This window comes from Rutilus rutilus (genome assembly GCF_951802725.1).
Source record: "Rutilus rutilus genome assembly, chromosome: 8".
Classification (NCBI taxonomy): domain Eukaryota; kingdom Metazoa; phylum Chordata; class Actinopteri; order Cypriniformes; family Leuciscidae; genus Rutilus; species Rutilus rutilus.
In genome coordinates, this window is record NC_140222.1 from 21,450,897 (window position 1) to 21,469,688 (window position 18,792).

General features: G+C 35.6%; 1 protein-coding gene across 4 annotated transcripts; it reads left to right on the top strand.

Annotated features, from left to right (window-relative positions):
• Positions 1 to 492: 492 nt before the first annotated feature.
• Positions 493 to 18,220, top strand: pxk (PX domain containing serine/threonine kinase). Of its 4 annotated transcripts, none has more exons than XM_084415595.1 (19): positions 499 to 1,011; positions 2,435 to 2,485; positions 2,584 to 2,631; positions 2,768 to 2,954; positions 3,041 to 3,118; positions 4,012 to 4,085; positions 4,374 to 4,448; positions 8,244 to 8,348; positions 8,462 to 8,563; positions 9,081 to 9,242; positions 9,509 to 9,626; positions 10,758 to 10,836; positions 11,360 to 11,408; positions 12,388 to 12,465; positions 12,708 to 12,794; positions 12,905 to 12,968; positions 15,268 to 15,324; positions 15,775 to 15,802; positions 16,652 to 18,220. In XM_084415595.1, the coding sequence occupies exons 1-18, from the start codon at positions 898 to 900 to the stop codon at positions 15,789 to 15,791; spliced, it is 1,545 nt and encodes a 514-aa protein (XP_084271721.1). In that variant the 5' UTR covers positions 499 to 897; the 3' UTR covers positions 15,792 to 15,802; positions 16,652 to 18,220. The 4 variants fall into 4 exon arrangements, with proteins under 4 accessions (XP_084271719.1, XP_084271721.1, XP_084271722.1 ...); XM_084415596.1 differs by having other exon boundaries at positions 721 to 1,011; positions 15,271 to 15,324; XM_084415593.1 differs by lacking the exon at positions 15,775 to 15,802 and having other exon boundaries at positions 493 to 1,011.
• Positions 18,221 to 18,792: the final 572 nt, after the last annotated feature.

Consider the following 18,792-nt stretch of genomic DNA (forward strand, 5'->3'; position numbering starts at 1 on the left):
TAATAGTATTACAATTACATTAAATTAACCAGCAAATTATTTAAAAAAACAACAACTTAAATCATTAAAAACTTTTCTTTCAAACTAAATCTTCTGTGATGCATCCACAGTGTAACTTCAGGTTATTCACTACAAGATCTTCCAATAACTATCTTAGTCCTCAATATATATATAAATATATAATTATAAATAAAACTATATGTAACGTTTTTAAGATGGGAGGAAAATCAGTATGCTTTGCCAAGAATATAGAAGATAAAAATTGAGAATTCATTCATTTTGAGTCACATGTTACTCCGACTGGTCACATGATATTTTTTGTCAACATTTACCCTCAAAGATGCAAAGCTTGTGTTACAAACTCCAACCAAAACTGCATAATGACAGCCATATAAATGAAGTTGAAAACAGTTTATTTGTTACTTTGATAAGTTTCATTTTATACCGAGCCTCACAAGAAACGATATGATTGAATTTAGCCGTGAGCCTTATGTGGTTTCCTGTTTGAGTGCACTTACTAGCCTACAACATGGCGTCTCTCACTTTATTTCTTTCTTTTCAATGTTATTGTCAGGAAAATACAACAGAATATAACTGTAAATAGTTGATTCATTTCTGTATTTTACAAACGGGCAGGCTTAAACGATATTTTTGGTGACCATAAAGAAAAATGCGGCGTCACTCACTTTCACTCGAGAGTGCGCACTAGAGTGGACGAGCTCCTCTCGGCTAGAACATCTACGTCACATTTTACTGGCAGTTTCTGATTCGTTTCTCCCACGTTGTCTCAAGCACAGTCGCGCAGTGAACCGTCACGTCCTTTTACCGACAGAGGCGGGCTCTCGGTTAAACCGAACCCTGTCGAACCGGGGCTGTTTGGTGTTGTTTTGATCCGGGATGGCGTTCATGGAGCAGCAGCCGCAGCCGTTGTCCGGGAGGAAGCCTCCACTGGACGATACCGTGCCGCTGAGCGCCGTGATCGAGGCCAGCCAGAGTTTACAGTCGCACACGGTAAACAGAACCACCCGGAGGGTCTCTGGGTCTTTAAAACCTTTCATATCGATCATAAATGCGCATTGAAATGCCAGCAGATCAGATTTAATGGGGCTTTAACGTCGATGATGACGTTTTTTTGACGTTCAACGTTGTTGATTCTCGATTATTTGTCGATAAGGATCAAATTAATCGCATTTAGTGACAAAGATGACTCGTAGTTTAATATTAATTTCTGTTGTCAGTTCAGACTGGAACACTTAATGTACACTTAGTGAAAGGTAACCATTTAGAAAATGTAAAAAAAAAAAAAAAAACACATTTAGAAATAACGTTAGTTCATTTCACAGTGCATTCAACTTTGAATGAACTGATAAAAAAATAGCATAAATCAAATATGCTGAACATAATCAACTTTTAAAGAAAAGCGATATGTAAATAGTAGCTTGTTAATTTTTTGAACAAGATTAAGAGGGTCATTTTTATTAAAAAAAAAAAATATTGAGGTTTTGAAGTAAACAATTTACAAGCATTTTCAAAACAGATACCATCTATGCTGCTGATCTCATGTGACATTTTTAAACTGTCTGGCTCTGTACTTGTGGTTATATGGGGGAACTGAAAAAAAGGTAATTTGCATCTGAGCTGAACATAATTTCCTTGTGCTGCGAAACCGAAGCCACAAGACATCCGATTATTTCCTTTCTCATCCATTCATCTATTCACTTCTCCTGATCCATTATGAAAGTGCAATCTAGTAATCCAGTTTCGATTCTGTAAACTTTACAACCTGTTAAATGTCTTGTTTTAAAAAATTAGTTTAGTCGAACTGAAAAAATATAATAATACATTAACAGCTTCACCTAAATCATCAGTTAATATGATTGATTACATATATGTATTGCTATTTATTTTGTAATCTAAACATGTCACAGTGTTGATGTCATCTAAATAAAATAGTGTTGCGGTGCATTCTGGGAACTGAGTACCTTTGCTCTTGTTTTAGTCGTATGGAAACTATCAGGTTACATTTTTAAAGGAGAGTCAAACATTAATGAGTAAGCATCTGGACCTCACCGTAAACGTCAGGGTCACCGTGAGGTTGTTGCAGGGTTTTTGGAGACTTGGTTACGTTTTGTCTTTTCACTTCCTTGTTTTGACATTTCTTCACAATTCTTCCAGAAAAACCACAAATCTGTGACAGCATGATTTCGGTCTCTTGAATTCCCAATAATGTGAAGAAATAACAAAACAAATATGTGCTTGTTTAGGTTGGTTTCCACTAGTCAGGCTAAACTGGATTGCTGATGTTAAAGATGATTTGGGGGCTGAAGACTAGCTAAGACAGTTTTTCAGCAGGGCCTTGCTGTTGTACTTTTTATTTTAATGTATATTTCCTAGTTTGGATTCAGTCATCCATTGTTTTTTTCTCTATTAACAGGAGTATATCATTCGTGTCCAAAGGGGCGTTTCCACAGACAACAGTTGGACGGTGAGTTTGGACTATCTATCTATCTATCCATCTATCCATGGCATCTATCATGTTTGTTATGGACACAATAACTGATTTAGTCTTCATTTGTTTCGCAGGTCATCCGGCGATACAGCGACTTTGACATGCTGAATAATAGTTTACTGGTAAGTGGACTGTTAGAACAAGCCTGTGTTGAAATGGGATCCTTTCCTGTAAACGTGTTTGACGGCTGCTGTTTCCAAATAAATACTCTTTCATCAGTGAAAGAGCAAGTATGAGTCAATCTCTCTGTGTTCATAGATTTCTGGCCTAAACCTGCCACTTCCTCCTAAGAAGCTGATAGGAAACATGGACCGAGAGTTTATAGCCGAGCGTCAGAAGGGTCTTCAGGCCTATCTGAACCACATCACGCGTCACCATGTCCTCTCCAGCTGTGAGCTGGTCAAAAAGTTTCTTGACACTAACACTTACTCTGCAAACTACACAGGTAATACAACCAGGGTGTATTTTAAGACTAGATGGGATTTTGTGCATCACAATTATTCTAAAACTCACCCCTTTCTTATTTTTCAGAAATAGCCTTACAGCAGGTGTCCATGTTCTTCAGATCCGATCCAAAATGGGAGGTTATTGAGCCGTTAAAAGACATTGGTGAGTAAAGCTGTACAGTTGTTCGGTCAAATGCTGACTATTTCCGTCCAATTTTGTATTATATTATGTTAATGTATTATTTATTATATTACTTATTAATAAAATGTTTAGTTGCTTTTACATTGACCATGAAAGATCAACGTCGCCAGCCTTGAGGTGCATCACAACTATAAAAGTTAATGATTCAAGTTTTATTGTTTTGTTTCTCATGATGACGCGCTGTTTATATTCGCATCCCAGCGTCAGGCCCAGCAAATCACGTTGACACATTGATAGTTCCTGACAACTTGATGGATTTCAGAGGCTCATGGGATGTTTTTTTATCTTCTAAAAACAGTTACATAGCCGAGACACATTTGAGAAGAAACTTGCTGTTTGGTTTCTTTCAGAGGAAGATTCATAAACAAAGTTTTAACATTTACCTATTAGAACATGTTCAGGTCATTTTACTGCTAAATCAAAAGACAAAAAAAAATAGTAATTTGGAAATTTCATGAAAATGAAGCTTTTTTTCCTGCAAATTGTCATTACCGTAATGGAAACAAAAGTCTCATTGTCATTACTGTAATGCACAAAATGTGAATTAATTTTTGTTTAATTTAAAAAATACATTTGGAAAGTATAGTTGTTAAATTGGACGTTTGTTTGTTACTGTATTACGGTACTGAGAATGGAATTTTTTTTTACATGTTACGGTAATGAAAATTTAAAGCAGAAAATGTTCTTATTTGTTATGAAATGAATGTCACAATGCAAAATTTTTATTATTATATTATTTTATATTATAGTATATTATTGTATTGTATTATTTTTTTTATTTTTTTAAATGATGTGAGATTTCTATTTATTGATATTAATATTTATTCAATCACTTAATGTCTGTCTTTTTATAGGCTGGCGATTGAGAAAGAGGTACTTCTTGGTCAAAGACAAAGATCAACCCAAAGAGAAACAAGTATTAAGTTGGGTAAGTTTCATCTTGGCCCATACAAACACAATCCAAAACTTTTTTTTGTTATATTCTTGACCGTTAATCCGGTACTTTGACCCTCAACTTGTCTAATTCCCATTATTATGTAACCCTGATGCAGTACATCTTGTTTGTTGTACTCAACACCACTTTGTTTGGCTGCACAAAGAACTTAACTAACTTACTAATCCCTCTTGACGTATTTGTTTTCATTCTCTTCTATAATTAGCCACAGCATTGTGTGACCCTTGAACTCACCGTAATACGTTTCTTCACCAATTATAGGTCGATTTGGGTCCAGATAAGTTCCTGTCCGACAAAGATCTCCAGTCTGCAATGAAGCTGCTTCCAACATTTTCTGTAAGTCTTAAATTTGGGTTGTGGGGTTACCGCCGTTGATATATTGTTGCACAGATGTTGTGAGAGTGTTGTTATGGTGTTGCTCTGGTGGTTATTACGGCCTAAAATAAATGTACTACTATTTAGATTGAAAATCAATTTAGCATAAATATAGTAGCATTGATTTTTTTTTTTTTTTAAATGTATTCATCAAAACATTGTTGCAGTGTGATGATCTTTTAGTAATCAATTGACAATAGACGTTATTTTCATGACTGTTACGCAATATTCCCCTGCACTTATCGTAATGCAAAACAAATCGGAATATAATTAACTTCACTTTTGTTGTATTTAATTGCATAGCTGTTAAGGAGAGCCGACACACTGTCGGGAATGAACTAAAAGAGCCTGTCTTTGTGTACTGACCCGAATGTTTGGATGTTTTGTGTGCGAACACTGTCATGTGCTCTTGTTTTTTCTGCTTCCTCAAGTTCAGCAGCCGTACTGCCAGATTAAACCGATCACTGCAAGCCCATCTTTACAAAAGACTCCATTAAAGTCATGTGTAGACACCCGAACACGGGTTAGATGCAGTGTTATTTTAGTGTTAAGATATTTTCAGTTAAGATATTTAGTTTGCTTTTATTTCAAATTTTAGTGTCATTTTAAGTAATTCTGTGCGCTTATTTATTAGTTTTAGGCCCGGTTTCACAGACAGGGCTTAGACTAAGCCAGGATTAGACCATAGATCAATTAGGACATTTAAGTAATTTTTATAAACATGCTTAGAAAAAAACATTACCGATGTGCATCTTAAAACTAAAAAGGCACTGATATATTTTTAAGATCAGTCAGTGCAAGTTTATTTCAGTGGAAACAGCTCAGACTTACATTTTAGTCTAGGACTAGTCTTAAGCCCTGTCTGTGAAACCAGGGGTTAGTTTCTTTAAAATATTAGAATTTTGCATTAATTCATTTTTATTTCAGTTTTAGGGGCCTTTTACATGACAACAAAAAAACGTTTATGCATTTTGGCCGTTGATTTACACGAGAGCAGCGTTTTGGGGGCTTGAACTTTTGAAATCAGGTTTCAAAGTGCACGTTTTTGAAAACGATACCATTATTGTCTTCGTGTAAACTACAAAAACACGAATTTGTGAAAACGGTGACGTCATGCGCATGCGTATTATGTGTTCAGTCTGTAGGCGCGTAGAGTTTCTTTACAAAGTGACATCGCCAACTACTAGCCTGGCATGAATAATACAGCATTTTTAATAGTTTTCCCAGATCCGTGTGAACAGGGATCGTTCTGACAACGTTGTTGTCTGTACACAAAAAGGAAGAGCTTTTCCATTTTTTTTTTAGTACATTGTTGTTGTGTAAACGAACCATTAGTTTTTTATTTTCATTTCCAGTTAGTAATTTAAGTGCTTCAACTTAAGCTTATTTCAGTTAGTTTCCAAGGCAAAATTTCTACGTTTTTCAATTAATAATTATAAGACTTCTGTTCATCTTCAAAACACAAATGAAGATGTTTCTGTGCCTCCATTGAAAGTCTATTCACACGAAACTCTGACGGTTCAAAACGTTTATAAAGAGGTCCTAAAATAAATCCATATGAATGGAGCAGTTTAATCCAAGTCATCTGAACAGACACAATTGCTTTAGATGATGAACAGATTTAATTTAAGATTTTATTGACATAAACATTGATTAACACTAGGGCTGAACGATACATCGAATTTTCATCGTCATCGCGATATGAACTCGCGCGATGAACACATCGCAACCGACAGCCTGACACGATGAATAATGCCTGGTTCAGATTACAAGATTTTTGTGTCTGTTAAGATAGTCACGGTGTCAGATTACACGATTTTGACTCCTAAAATCTTGTCGTGTTGTGGACAAGAAACATGTCAGACTACACGTTGCTTTCCGAGCAGTCATCGTGTGCCGTTACACGCACACATTCACTCGCACGCACGCACACATTCACTCGCACGCACGCACACATTCACTCGCACGCACACACACACACACGCTCACTCGCGCACGCACACACACACACACACATACACTGAGTCCCTCGCTCACTCACTCACTTGCACTCACTCACTCGCACACACACTCGCACACACACACTGAGTCCCTCGCTCACTCACTCACTTGCGCTCACTCACTCGCACACACACTCGCTCACTCGCACGTGCACACACACACACACTCACTGTCCCTCGCTCACTCACTCACTCGCGCGCACACACACTCTCCCTAACATACTCACTCACTCTTGACGGAACCCGTCCTGGAGGACTGTTAAAAAATTTAACATGCTAATCTTTCTGTCGTGAAGCATCTATGACACACTATACGAGATGACGCGATCGAATCTTGCGTCCCAAGCCCGTTGTCATTTACGAATCCCCACAACACCCTACATCAAACGGATCGTGCCAAAATCGCGCTAAAATCGTGTAATCTGAACCAGGCAGGTAATAAACGTTTGACCTGTCACGCAAAGAACCTATTAAAGCACTAAGACATGGGAACATATAGCTAACATTCACATTTGAATATTTATCGCAAGTCATATCGTCATCGCAATATTAAACAATGTTATCGCACATCGCAGCTTTTCCTCATATCGTGCAGCCCTAATTAACGCTCATACATATAGAGCACATCAGATATGGAAAACGGAAACTCAAACGTACTTGCGTGCCTCGCAAGATCGAACCTCATTGGTTCTCATGCTTGACCTTCTGTTTACATATGAGTGCTCTATGTATGTTCGCTGACCAATGTTTGCATGTGAATAAAAGCCTAAATTAAATATGTTTATATAAAGTGATCCTATCTCTTCAGAAGACTTGGATTAAACCGCTCGATCCACAGTTTCAGTTTTGGGTGAATAGACTTTCAATGGAGGGTTTCAACTCTTATGGGTTTGGAACGACGTGCGAGTGAATAATTGATGACCGAATTTTCATTTTTGAGTGAACTATCCCTTTAATGGTTACTTCAAGGCAAATCGTCAGTCAGATGGGGGTGGACATCTGATCGTGATATCTGCATTCCAGATGATCAGATTAAAGCAAGCCAACTGAGAAACACGGTAATGAGTAATGCATGACAAGGTCACTTCTGGCCATGAGGCTCATGGGAAAACATGCAGGAAATCTGAATTCTAGTGTTCTGAATATCATAGCATTTGTTGTAGAAAAAGTCTTCTCTTCTTTGCAAACAACTTCAAGAAGTTCCAGATGCCAAAGATCAGACTTTGTTGGTCCAGTCAGCAAAGCCGAGACGCCAGCTGTATTTCTAACAATCTCACTCTTACAACCTAAATTCATTGGGTTATCTTCATTTTTATGAAGCCAACCTCCTTTTGTCTGCCACAATTAATTCCTAATCTTTCTGGCTTCTCTTTAATAGTGGCGTTCCTCCAATTGGTCTTTTTTTATCATCAAGAGAATTAAAAACCGTATATCAAGAAAGTTTACATAACATGTTAATCAAAAAGAACAACTTAATATCATTGTACTGATTAGTGTGGGTCATAGTGACCTGATGGCAAAGTGACCTAATGTTTCCTGTTTCATCCAGTTTCCAGGCTTTTCTACAAACAAATTTTATGTCTAATAAAAATATACTATATATTACCCTAGCAACCAACAGAACATCTTTTACAAACCGAATAGCAACACCCTGATAACTCCAACAACATCCTAAAATTCTGTCAGTGACCTTTGCATGGACAAACAAGTTTACTTAGTGTTTATGTTTCTGACTTTTGTGGGGGTTTTTCCGTAGCATTCAAACATCTCCGCCGTCAGTTTCGCCACAAGCAGTGAATCATCTGCACTAGTCATTAGAGTTTTCAGTGAGAAAGGAACGCTTAGGGATCACATTTGCAAGGTTGGTTTTCTTCTTCTTGACTTGTCAAAAATGTTTTTTTTTTTTTCAGATTGTAACTTTTAACATACTTCAATATCTTTTTAATTCTGTCTTGAATTTTGCCGGTCCTCCAGGTGAAGCCCAAAGAACCCTTTCTTAAGAAGTACTGCAATCCTAAAAAGATCCAGGGTTTGGAGCTGCAGCAAATCCGAACATACGGAAGACAGATTCTGGAGGTCTGTTACGACATCGTTTTTGAAAGAAATGAATACTTTTATTCATTAAGGACACATTAAATTGTTCTAAAGTGACAGTAAAGGCCATTTAAAATGTCACAGAAGATTTCTATTTCAAATTAATGTTTTTCTTTTGAACTTTCTATTTAGTAAAGAATATCTTTCCACAAAAATATGAAGTAGCACAACTGTTTTCAACATTGATAATAATCAGAAATCAGCATATTAGAGTGATTTCTGAAGGAATAATCACAGGAATAAATTACATTTTACAATATATTACAATAGAAAACAGTTATTTTAAATTGTAATATTTCACAATATTACTGTTTTTACTGTATTTTTCATCAAATAAATGCAGCCTTGTTGAGCAGAAAAGACTTTCAAAAACATTTAACAATATTGCCAAACCCAAACATTTGAATGATAGTATATATTTGAGTTTGCTAACTATTATTTTATGTCAAACTTTAACATTGTTTTTTCACTGCCGTATTTCCATGCTGTTTTATTCCAGGCACTAAAATTTCTCCATGACAAGGGTTTTCCGTACGGGCATCTTCATGCATCCAATGTCCTGATCGAGGAGAACACGTGTAAATTGTTGGATATAGAGAATTCATTACTGGGACTGCCATCATATTACCGACCCTATGTAACACAGTTCAGGAAAATTAATGTAAGAGACCTTTATCATTATTATAATGAAAAATTTAAACCAAATGAACAAATTAAATGATAAAATAATGTATTATAAAATTGCTAAATATTTGTTATTTTAAATCTTATTAATAATGTTAATATTTCACTTTTTATGAAATAATTGCTAAATATTATTATTTAACTCATTCATTATTTAATGTTTTTCTTATTAATATTAAATCATTTAAATATTAATAATTAAACTGCTTGATGTTGAAAAGCTGATGTTTTTCCTTTTATCAGACAACAGAAAGCATAGACATCTACTCATTTGGACACTTGCTTTATGAAATGACGTATGGCCGCCCGCCTGATGCCGTGCCTGTAGATCAGTATCCTCCGGCCCAGTTCCCATCTGTAGGTCAGTATGATCTTCTGTTCACCTTTATGAATGTTCTCTGGAGTCTGACCAACCAGCCCCACATGTAGTCAGCAGAATTTTTTTTATTTAAAGTCCCCCTATTATGCTTTTCATTGAGTGTGTAATATAGCTGTGAATGTAAAAGGTCTGCAAAAATTCAAAGATCAAAGTGCACAATAAATAAATTATCTCCCAAAAGAAAGAACCTAATCTGGCCACGTTGCATGCACTTTATAAGAATGAGGACTCTTGCTCAAATTAAAACCAACACCATTGTTACTGTTCGTATCACTGTTTATTAAGTGTTGAGGAAGAGGAAGATCTCGAGCTGAAATTCAGATTATGGTAATGGTCTTTTGGTTTCCGACGCGTGCTAAAAGCAGTAAGAAGTAGATCTATCATAACAGACTGGGCCATCTGACCAATCAGAGCAGAGTACACAATCACAACAGACTGAGCCAACTGACCAATCAGAGCAGAGTACACAATCACAACAGACTGGGCCATATGACCAATCAGAGAAGAGTAGACTAATCACAACAGACTGGGCCATCTGACCAATCAGAGCAGAGTAGACCAATCAAAACAGACTGATCCATCTGACCAATCAGAGCAGAGTAGACTAATCACAACAGATTGGGCCATCTGACCAATCAGACGTGATGATGCAATGTTTATTATGAGAAAATTCAAGTGTTTTTCGGTCTGTATGCATGTAAATGTGTTGTAACTCCAAAACAACATTAGGAACCTTTAAAATAGCATAATAGGGGCACTTCAAACATGGTAAAATGTACTAGACTCTTATTGTAAACTGAAAGCACAAATTAAATTAGCCAAAGTATTTCATATATGTGCATACAAGCAGGCACATAGTAGCACTGATCAGATTATTGTCTGAATGTGGAGAGCATGGATGTTGTATGTATAATAGGCTAAATCAATGAGTAAATTAGTTGTAGATAATTTAATAAGTTGAACTTGCCATTTCAAGCTACAAAACATTAGCTGTTGTTCAGTTTTATGCAATAGTTAACAACCTACAGCAGGAATCCCAAAGTGTGTTCGTAAAACGTTTGTAGTTAATGGTTTTATGTAATACGTTACCTTTTGTTTTCCATTTTCCCACAGTCTCAGTACTTCAGTCCATCCTGTCCACAGAAGCTTGCAAAACGGGAATGCCAACCGTTTCCCAACTACTACAAACACCGTGAGTTACGATATTCAGGCCTGCTTGTGCTCAGGAGTAAATCTCACAAAAGGAATTAGATATTTAGCAATTAGTTAAAGTCGTATATTTAGTTGTATCATTAGATTTTTATACATAGCATTTTTATTGTTTTTATAAATTTTATAATTTTATCATTTAAATTATATTATATTTTGAATAAAATTATTGGCATAATTGTCATGAGTTAATGTTTATTGCTTAATATTGTTAAGTTAGTTTTGCGTAATATGAAAATAATGTCAAATTACAATGGTGTAAAAATTTTATTTTTGTTTTCTTTATACAAAATACAATTCATTTATTTATTTATTTTCTGTTGAGTTTTGGCTAAAGTACCTGTTCTTGACAAGTTTTGTGAGATTCATCCTATGAGTCATGAGTACAAAACATTCTACAGAAGTCTTCATTTTATAACTATGTCACATTATTGTGAATCTAAAGCATGTGGTTGAAAGTCAAGCAGTAATTGTGAAACTGCTGAGTTTGACTCTCGTTCTAACAGGTTATTCAATGACGTGCTGCTGTTTAACTCGGAGAAACCCCAGTTTAAGGTAAACAAAGCAAACTGAAGTAAAAAATAAACCTATTTTTTTATTTAACCCTTGTGCATCAATTAAAAAAAGTTACACATAGGTCCATAGTGGACAAAAATTGTCCGTGTCAAAAAACTGACATATAAAATTTGAAGCTTAGGAGCACAGATTTAAGTTTGGTCTCATTTTAAAGAAGTAAGAAAATTGTAAAAAGTAAAACCAAAAAAAAGTTATATAGGTTTAAGTTTAAGAAAATGATTCATGAACATTATTGAACTCTAAAACGGCTAGAAAATCAAAGCCATAAATCTGAACAAGCTGTGTTCCAAATTTGAGGTTGATATCTCAAAAAATTAGCTTTCAGTTAGATTTTGTTTGGCCGCTGTAACAGATTTTCCCCATTGGATGCCAGCAAAACTCCACTGGGACACAGTGTTTGGATTTGTTATTTAAAGTAGAGTTTTTCTCTCTCAAATATTACAAACACACACACATAATTTTTTTTATTACACACATACAAACCACACTCTAACATCCATACCAACACACCCACACAATTATCGCTGCATGATTTATCCAATTGGCTCTATAAGATGGCAAAGCAGAAAACAGGAAAAAGCGAGTATTTGCTTTATAGGTCAAACCTGAGAAAATGGAACCATCTGGTAAAAAATAGAACTTATGCCTTGCCAACAGAATGAAAGCCTCTTAACAAAGATTGCATCATTTTATAGTTAAATGGCCCTGGGATTAAAAATTGCAGTTTTAATGGGTTTCAATGCGGACATTTTTGTCCAAAAGGCTCTAAGAGGAAGTATTTTGTGTACCTAGTGCAAAAAAATATTTTTTTAAAGGAAATGGGGGTGAAATAATAAAATTCCAATAAAAATACACACCTGTGCCAAATTTGATGCAGTTTGCATAACCACAAAACTGAAAAAGACAAAAATGTCCATAAGGATGCACACATTTTTTTTCTTCTCTTTCCGAACTCCAGATCAGTTCCAAATTAAAAGAGGCTCTGAAGTCGTCTAAAGAATGCTTAGAGAGGCGTCTAGTGGAGGAACAGAGGACGGTTAGTGCATTGCTTTGTTCACTTTTGGTCTCTTTTGCAACAAATGTTCGGCTTGCTTAAGGAATGTTATGCCACAGTGTCGCAAACACAAATCTTGTCATTTCAATCTAGAAAAGTTGAATAAAATGTAATACTGTCAACATTGTCACCATCCCTGATATCTGACACAACAGGAAAATCCTTTCAACTTATCTTCGAAAATCCCGTTAAGATTATGTAACCGAAACCTCATGTGATTTCAGATCCACCAGCACAAGAGGTTGACGCGAGCGCAGTCGCACCACGGTTCAGAGGAGGAGAAGCGCAAGAGGAAGATGTTGGCCAGAAAGGTACATGAGTTCAAACGCTTTATAAATAGGATTCACACTAAACGCCCACAGTGTTTTATCCTGAACTTAATGGTTCTTAAATTGCATTCTTATTCTTATTTTGGTTCCAGAAATCGAGACAGTCGACATATGAAAATGAGGAGGATCTCTCTGTCAAATACAATAACAACTCTGGTAGGTTTCATTTATTATCAAACTTTCCTTTATTAATAAACAACTGTAATTTAATTTCAAAATGTACGTTTTCAGCATTCTGGGTTCCAGAAGTATTTTTCTCCATAGGGATTTCAGGAAAGTCTTCAGGGTCAGTCCATCTCAAATGGACCAGTGGAGGTTGCTTGAGCATTTTAAATGGTCTTCTTTTTGTGGTTAAACAAATTAAAATAAAAGTGAAATATACCTAAAATTCTGTAGTTAAAAAAAAAAATATATATTTTTTTTTGCAAAACCAATATATAGATGTAAAAAAGAAAATGGGAAAATTAAAAATGGTCAAGCAGCCAAATAAAAAAAAAATGGACCATTTGAGATGGATTTACTCTTCATTAAAGGGTTAGTTCACCCAAAAATGAAAATGATGTCATTAATGACTCACCCTCATGTCGTTCCAAGCCCGTAAGACCTCCGTTCATCTTCGGAACACAGTTTAAGGTATTTTAGATTTAGTCCGAGAGCTTTCTGTCCCTCCATTGAAAATATATGTACGGTATACTGTCCATGTCCAGAAAGGTAATAAAGACATCATCAAAGTAGTCCATATGACTACAGTGGCTCAATCTTAAGTTTATAAAGCGACGAGAATACTTTGTGCGCAAAAAACCCCTAAAATAACGACTTTATTCCACTATTCATTTCCTTCTCTCTGGGCCTCGAGTCTTTTCACGTAGTATAACTGCGCAGCGCATCTGTGTTGTACGTCACACATAGGCTCACTATTGGCCGACACTGGTCATGTGTGTGATGCGTGTGACGTGCAACACAGAAGCGCTGCGCTATTACACTACGTGAAAAAACTCGAGGCCCAGAGAGAAGGAAATGAATAGTGGAATAAAGTCGTTTTTTGGGGGGGGGGTTTCGCACAAAAAGTATTCTCGTCGCTTTATAAACTTAAGATTGAGCCACTGTAGTCACTTGGACTATATTAACGATGTCTTTAATACATTTTCTGGGCCAGCAAGTTATAATGCCTTAGAAGCCTATGGAGGAGTGATCCAGCTCTCAGATTTAATCAAAAATATCTTAATTTGTGTTCCGAAGATGAACGGAAGGTCTTACGGGGTTGGAACAACATGAGGGCGAGTAATTACTGACAGAATTTTCATTTTTGGGTGAACTAACCCTTTAAGAAGTAATAAACCATGAACCAAACCAACCTGCTCCAAGATAAATCACAATATTATAAACATTTATCGTCTTCAACTACTTTTTTGGTTTTGAATAAAATACTGTATACTTAATGTCTACCTCGCCCAGTAATTAAACAGCTTTTTAAATAATTAAGTGCACATGACACTCAATCACAAGAAATAAAGTTAGAATTACAAGATATAAACTCAAACTCAAGGAATTCTGACTTTTTCTCGCAATTCTGACTTTTTTTCTCGCAATTGCAAGTTTATCTCGCAATTCTAACTTTTTTCCCTCACAATTCTGACTTTTTCGCAATTCTGACTTTTTTGTGCAAATTTGACTTTTTCTCGCAATTGTGAGTTTATATCTCGCAATTCTGACTTTTCCCTCACAATTCAGAGTTTATATCTCGTAATTCTGACCTTTTTTTCTCGTAATTGTGAGTTTATATCTCGCAGTTCTGACTTTTTCCTCACAATTCAGAGTTTATATCCCGTAATTCTGACCTTTTTTTCTCGTAATTGTGAGTTTATATCTCGTAATTCTGACCTTTTTTTCTCGTAATTGTGAGTTTATATCTCGTAATTCTGACCTTTTTTTCTCGTAATTGTGAGTTTATATCTCGTAATTCTGACCTTTTTTTCTCGTAATTGTGAGTTTATATCTCACAGTTCTGAAATTTTTTCCTTGCAATTGCGAGTTCATATCGCAATTGTAAGCAATATGAATTGTATTCATATTGAATGAATTGTAAGCAATTCATGCTTTTCATATTGACTGAAGCAATTTCATATTGACTGAGCAATTCATATTGACTGAATTGTAAGCAATTCTGACTTTTTCCCTTGAGAAAAAAGTCAGTATTGCGAGATGCAAATACACAATTACCTTTTTTATTTTTTATTCAGTGGCTTCCATAGACTTGTGACTTTTATTAAAGCAAATACCGTTGCTAACAACCTTTGTGCTCATCGTAAATATTCAGAGGTTTATCAATATTACATCTGATTTTGAATGGCTTTTTAAACTACCAGTACCCTTCTGTTGAACGTCATTACTACGTGATCCAAGATACAGCCGTCAATGTATAAATACAGTAAAAATCATTTTAATGGTCTTCTAGCAGGTTCTGGGGCGAGTTCACCTCCAACCTGCCCGTCCTCACCCACTCCTCTACCAGGTACGTCCCGTTTATAACTCTGTTCATCCTCCATCATTATGTAAACTTCATCAAAGAGTTTGTTTTTCCTGGTTTGTGCATTTATCCAAACATTCTCCTACAGTATGTCCAATCAAAACAATCAAAGTTTTCCCAGTAAATCAAAAATAATTCTGAATTTATAAGTTTGTTGCATGATGTGGTAAAATGTTTTCGATTGTAACTCGCAGGCGCATTAACATCTCCTGTTTTTTCATCAAATTGAGATCAATCATGACCTAATCTCTCATTTCCATGATCAATCGCCAAATTCCTCATGAAATCGGTTGCAATCTCCATTCATCTTACCAGATCATAATCATCCGATGTGTCATCTCATTCTGATATGATCAGTAACTTGTGTGTGCCTCTCTCTGTCTCTCTCTCTCTCTCTCTGTCTCTCTCTCTCTTACATGCTGTCTTCAAAACTAGAGCATGCACCATTTTGAACGTGTGTGGGGTAAAGTAATTCAATAATAATAATCTATTTCCACTATAAAGTTGCAGCTCACTCTCCCTCAGTAGTACATTCCGATTCCCCACAGCAAAACTGCTACTCATTAATAGTAAATGAGGTCTGTTCAGCAAGTGTCCAGCCTACTGAGAAGGGTCAATGCAACTTTAAAAGTTCACAATCTACAATTGTCTATTTAGGCACAAAATTGGGCTTTTCTGAGGGTAAATTCTCTTTCTAACAACAAGCACTTTTTGTGGATTGTGAGTTTTTTTTTTCTTATATATGCAATGTTTAAATTGTGGTCTTAAAGCAACTGCAACTGAGCACAACCTTGCATCTTGCTTATTGGTTCAGAAGGCATGAGTCATGCTGTCAGTCACTTATTTCCAAGAAGGTGATTGGTCATTAAATGATCACAGTATTGACAAATCAGCATTAAGTTATTTAAAGTCAACATGAAATGGAAGTTTTCATATTTTTAATATGTAAATATATATATTTTTAATGAAATGACACTCTTAAGTAGGAAACTAGAAGTGCCAGTAGGTGGCGGTAAATGTCTAAATGAGTAAGTCATTGGCTGGGTCCGAAAACTGATAAATGCTGCGTTCGGAGGACGCACTCCAAGTCATGTTGCTAAGTTAAATTCCACTCCAAGTTAAATTCTTTGCTAATGTATCATGGTAATGCCAGCTTTCATGTTGACTTTAAATGTTGCCTTTTGTGGTAAGTGTCTCATTCTGAATGGCTGTTGTACTTTATTCGCTTCCTGTTTACATACCGCAGAGGATTCCGAGTATGTAGCTTACTGAAACGCGACCGATCTTGACGGACTGTTTTCTGATTCCGCAGGAGCACCTCCAGCGCCTCCTCTTCCTCCCCCCAGTGCTGCTCCTCCTCCACCACCTCCTCCTCCTCCTCCTCCTGGGAGTGAACCCGTCCCTCCGTCCCTCTCACCTCCCGGTGCCAACGGGGTGGGCCGGGGTGCCCTCCTCAGCTCCATCCAATCCTTCAACAAAGGCAAACTGAAAAAAGCAGATACTGTCAACCACAGCGGCCCACGTTTGTGAAAAAAAAACGCTCATCTTTGTTTTAGTGCAATTCATCCACTCAAAGTTTTTTTAGCAACTTGCGTCTAACAGTGAAGAGTGACTGTTTGTATCTGAACTTCTTCAATGTTTTATTCACATTAAATTCCAATGGAGCCCTGCATTTTTTTTTTTTTTTTTTTAAGCTGCTCAGTGTAACCTAAACGATTCTGCTTGGACCAGCTGTCATATTTAAAAAATGGACATGCGCACTCATTCAGGTGAAAAAAATTGACCACCTACATTTTAAAGTACTGACTTCTGAAGAGAGAAGTTGGTGGAGAATGCGGGCAGCACATTTACTTTGAATGGAAATGTAATAGGATTTTACTATTGGTTCATAAGATGAGTGATGTTTGATTCTGACATTTTAATTCCACTTTGATTATGGTTCATTTTGGAGGGTTTGGAATGATGTTTTTTTAAGCATTTGCCACATTTACCATTGTGCCTACAAAAGCTGAGAGCGTTCTTTGTTCTCTTTTGGGTTTTTTTCCTGCGGAAATATTGAGCTACATTGTTCTAATTTTCTTTCAGAAGAAAGTAATATTCGTATTCCTGTTCTGCAAGATCACAATCAACATGTTGCACAAATAGCAGCATTTAAACGATACGTTTATCATTTATGCCCCTTAACGACACAGTCGCTGTACCAGAAAAACAATGGCTTTGATTTACCACTGACATGATTATATAATGGCCATTGTTATGTCACTTACGCCATCTTCTCCTATTGGTTGCTGCAGTCTGGTGGTAAATGGAAGAGATTTCTTGTCTTGCACACAATGAGGGAGAAAGCAACTTCCATAATTCATGTTCATCGCAGGTTCCTCTTGAAAACCAGATTCATATGTGATGATGTACAATACGATGCGCAACAGTTCATCTCTTGCTCTTGTAACAGTAAACTCATTTGTACATAGATTCATACAGACACTGAAACCATTATAGCTAAATATCGTAATACATATTCCTAGCTTTGTTATTACCGTGGGGGACGAATTTAATGTTTTCATTTTTGCTACAGCACTTTACCACTGAATATTTAGCAGTGGTCTCGAGAAGAAGAAACGTTCTAAAGTTTACAAAGAGATTTATGTATATCCAAGAACAGAAGAGGAATCAATGTGTTTTGTAATGAATAAATTTGCCACTGATATTTGCCTCTGTACAGTTGCCACAAACGTTGTTAAAAGCACTGGAGGTGAACATCCTCAAATTGCTGAAAAAAGTTGTTTTCCCTGTTATAAAAAAAAACTTGTATTGGCAATATTTTAAAAGAATGGTCTTGTGCTTTTTGTTGTGAACATTGAAGTAAAGACAATGGAACAGATCTTGTGTGGTTTAATTCCTTCTATAAACTAGTAAATAACTTATGTATAGATAGATATAGTGAATAATATATTAGAAATTGTTAAATTATAGTAAAAACAAGTTAATCTAACAGCTATATATACGCATGCAAATGTATGTATATTAATATTTTAATTGATATACTTTAATTTTATTAACTTTTATTCCTTGTTTATTATTGATATATTGTGCGTTAATTTAGAATTGTAAATGTAAACATTTCAGATATTTTTCTCAATATGTACACATTTCATGTGGTGTAAAATTATACTGTAAATGTAGTTGACAGAAATTATATTTAATATTATTACTAATAGTTATAAATAAGTTGTTTTTTTAATTTATATTTTAACCCCCAACTGTTTATTAATTAACTGTTTATTGTAACACTATCATGGAAAATATTTCAGATACTTTTTCTCATAATATATTATTTAATATATATGTCCAGATCTCGTGTGATTTATAATTATATTGTAAATATAATTTTTTTTTAAATTAGTTAATATTTTCACTGAATGTTAGAAATGATAGTTACTAGTTTGTGATGAT

Bases quoted from the DNA above. Each gene is read 5' to 3' on its own strand.
- pxk (XM_084415593.1), top strand. From the start codon at position 898: ATGGCGTTCATGGAGCAGCAGCCGCAGCCGTTGTCCGGGAGGAAGCCT. The intron at 2,955-3,040 runs GTAATACAACCA...CTTATTTTTCAG, and splicing joins TTACTCTGCAAACTACACAG to AAATAGCCTTACAGCAGGTG. The intron at 8,564-9,080 runs GTCTGTTACGAC...GTTTTATTCCAG, and splicing joins ACGGAAGACAGATTCTGGAG to GCACTAAAATTTCTCCATGA.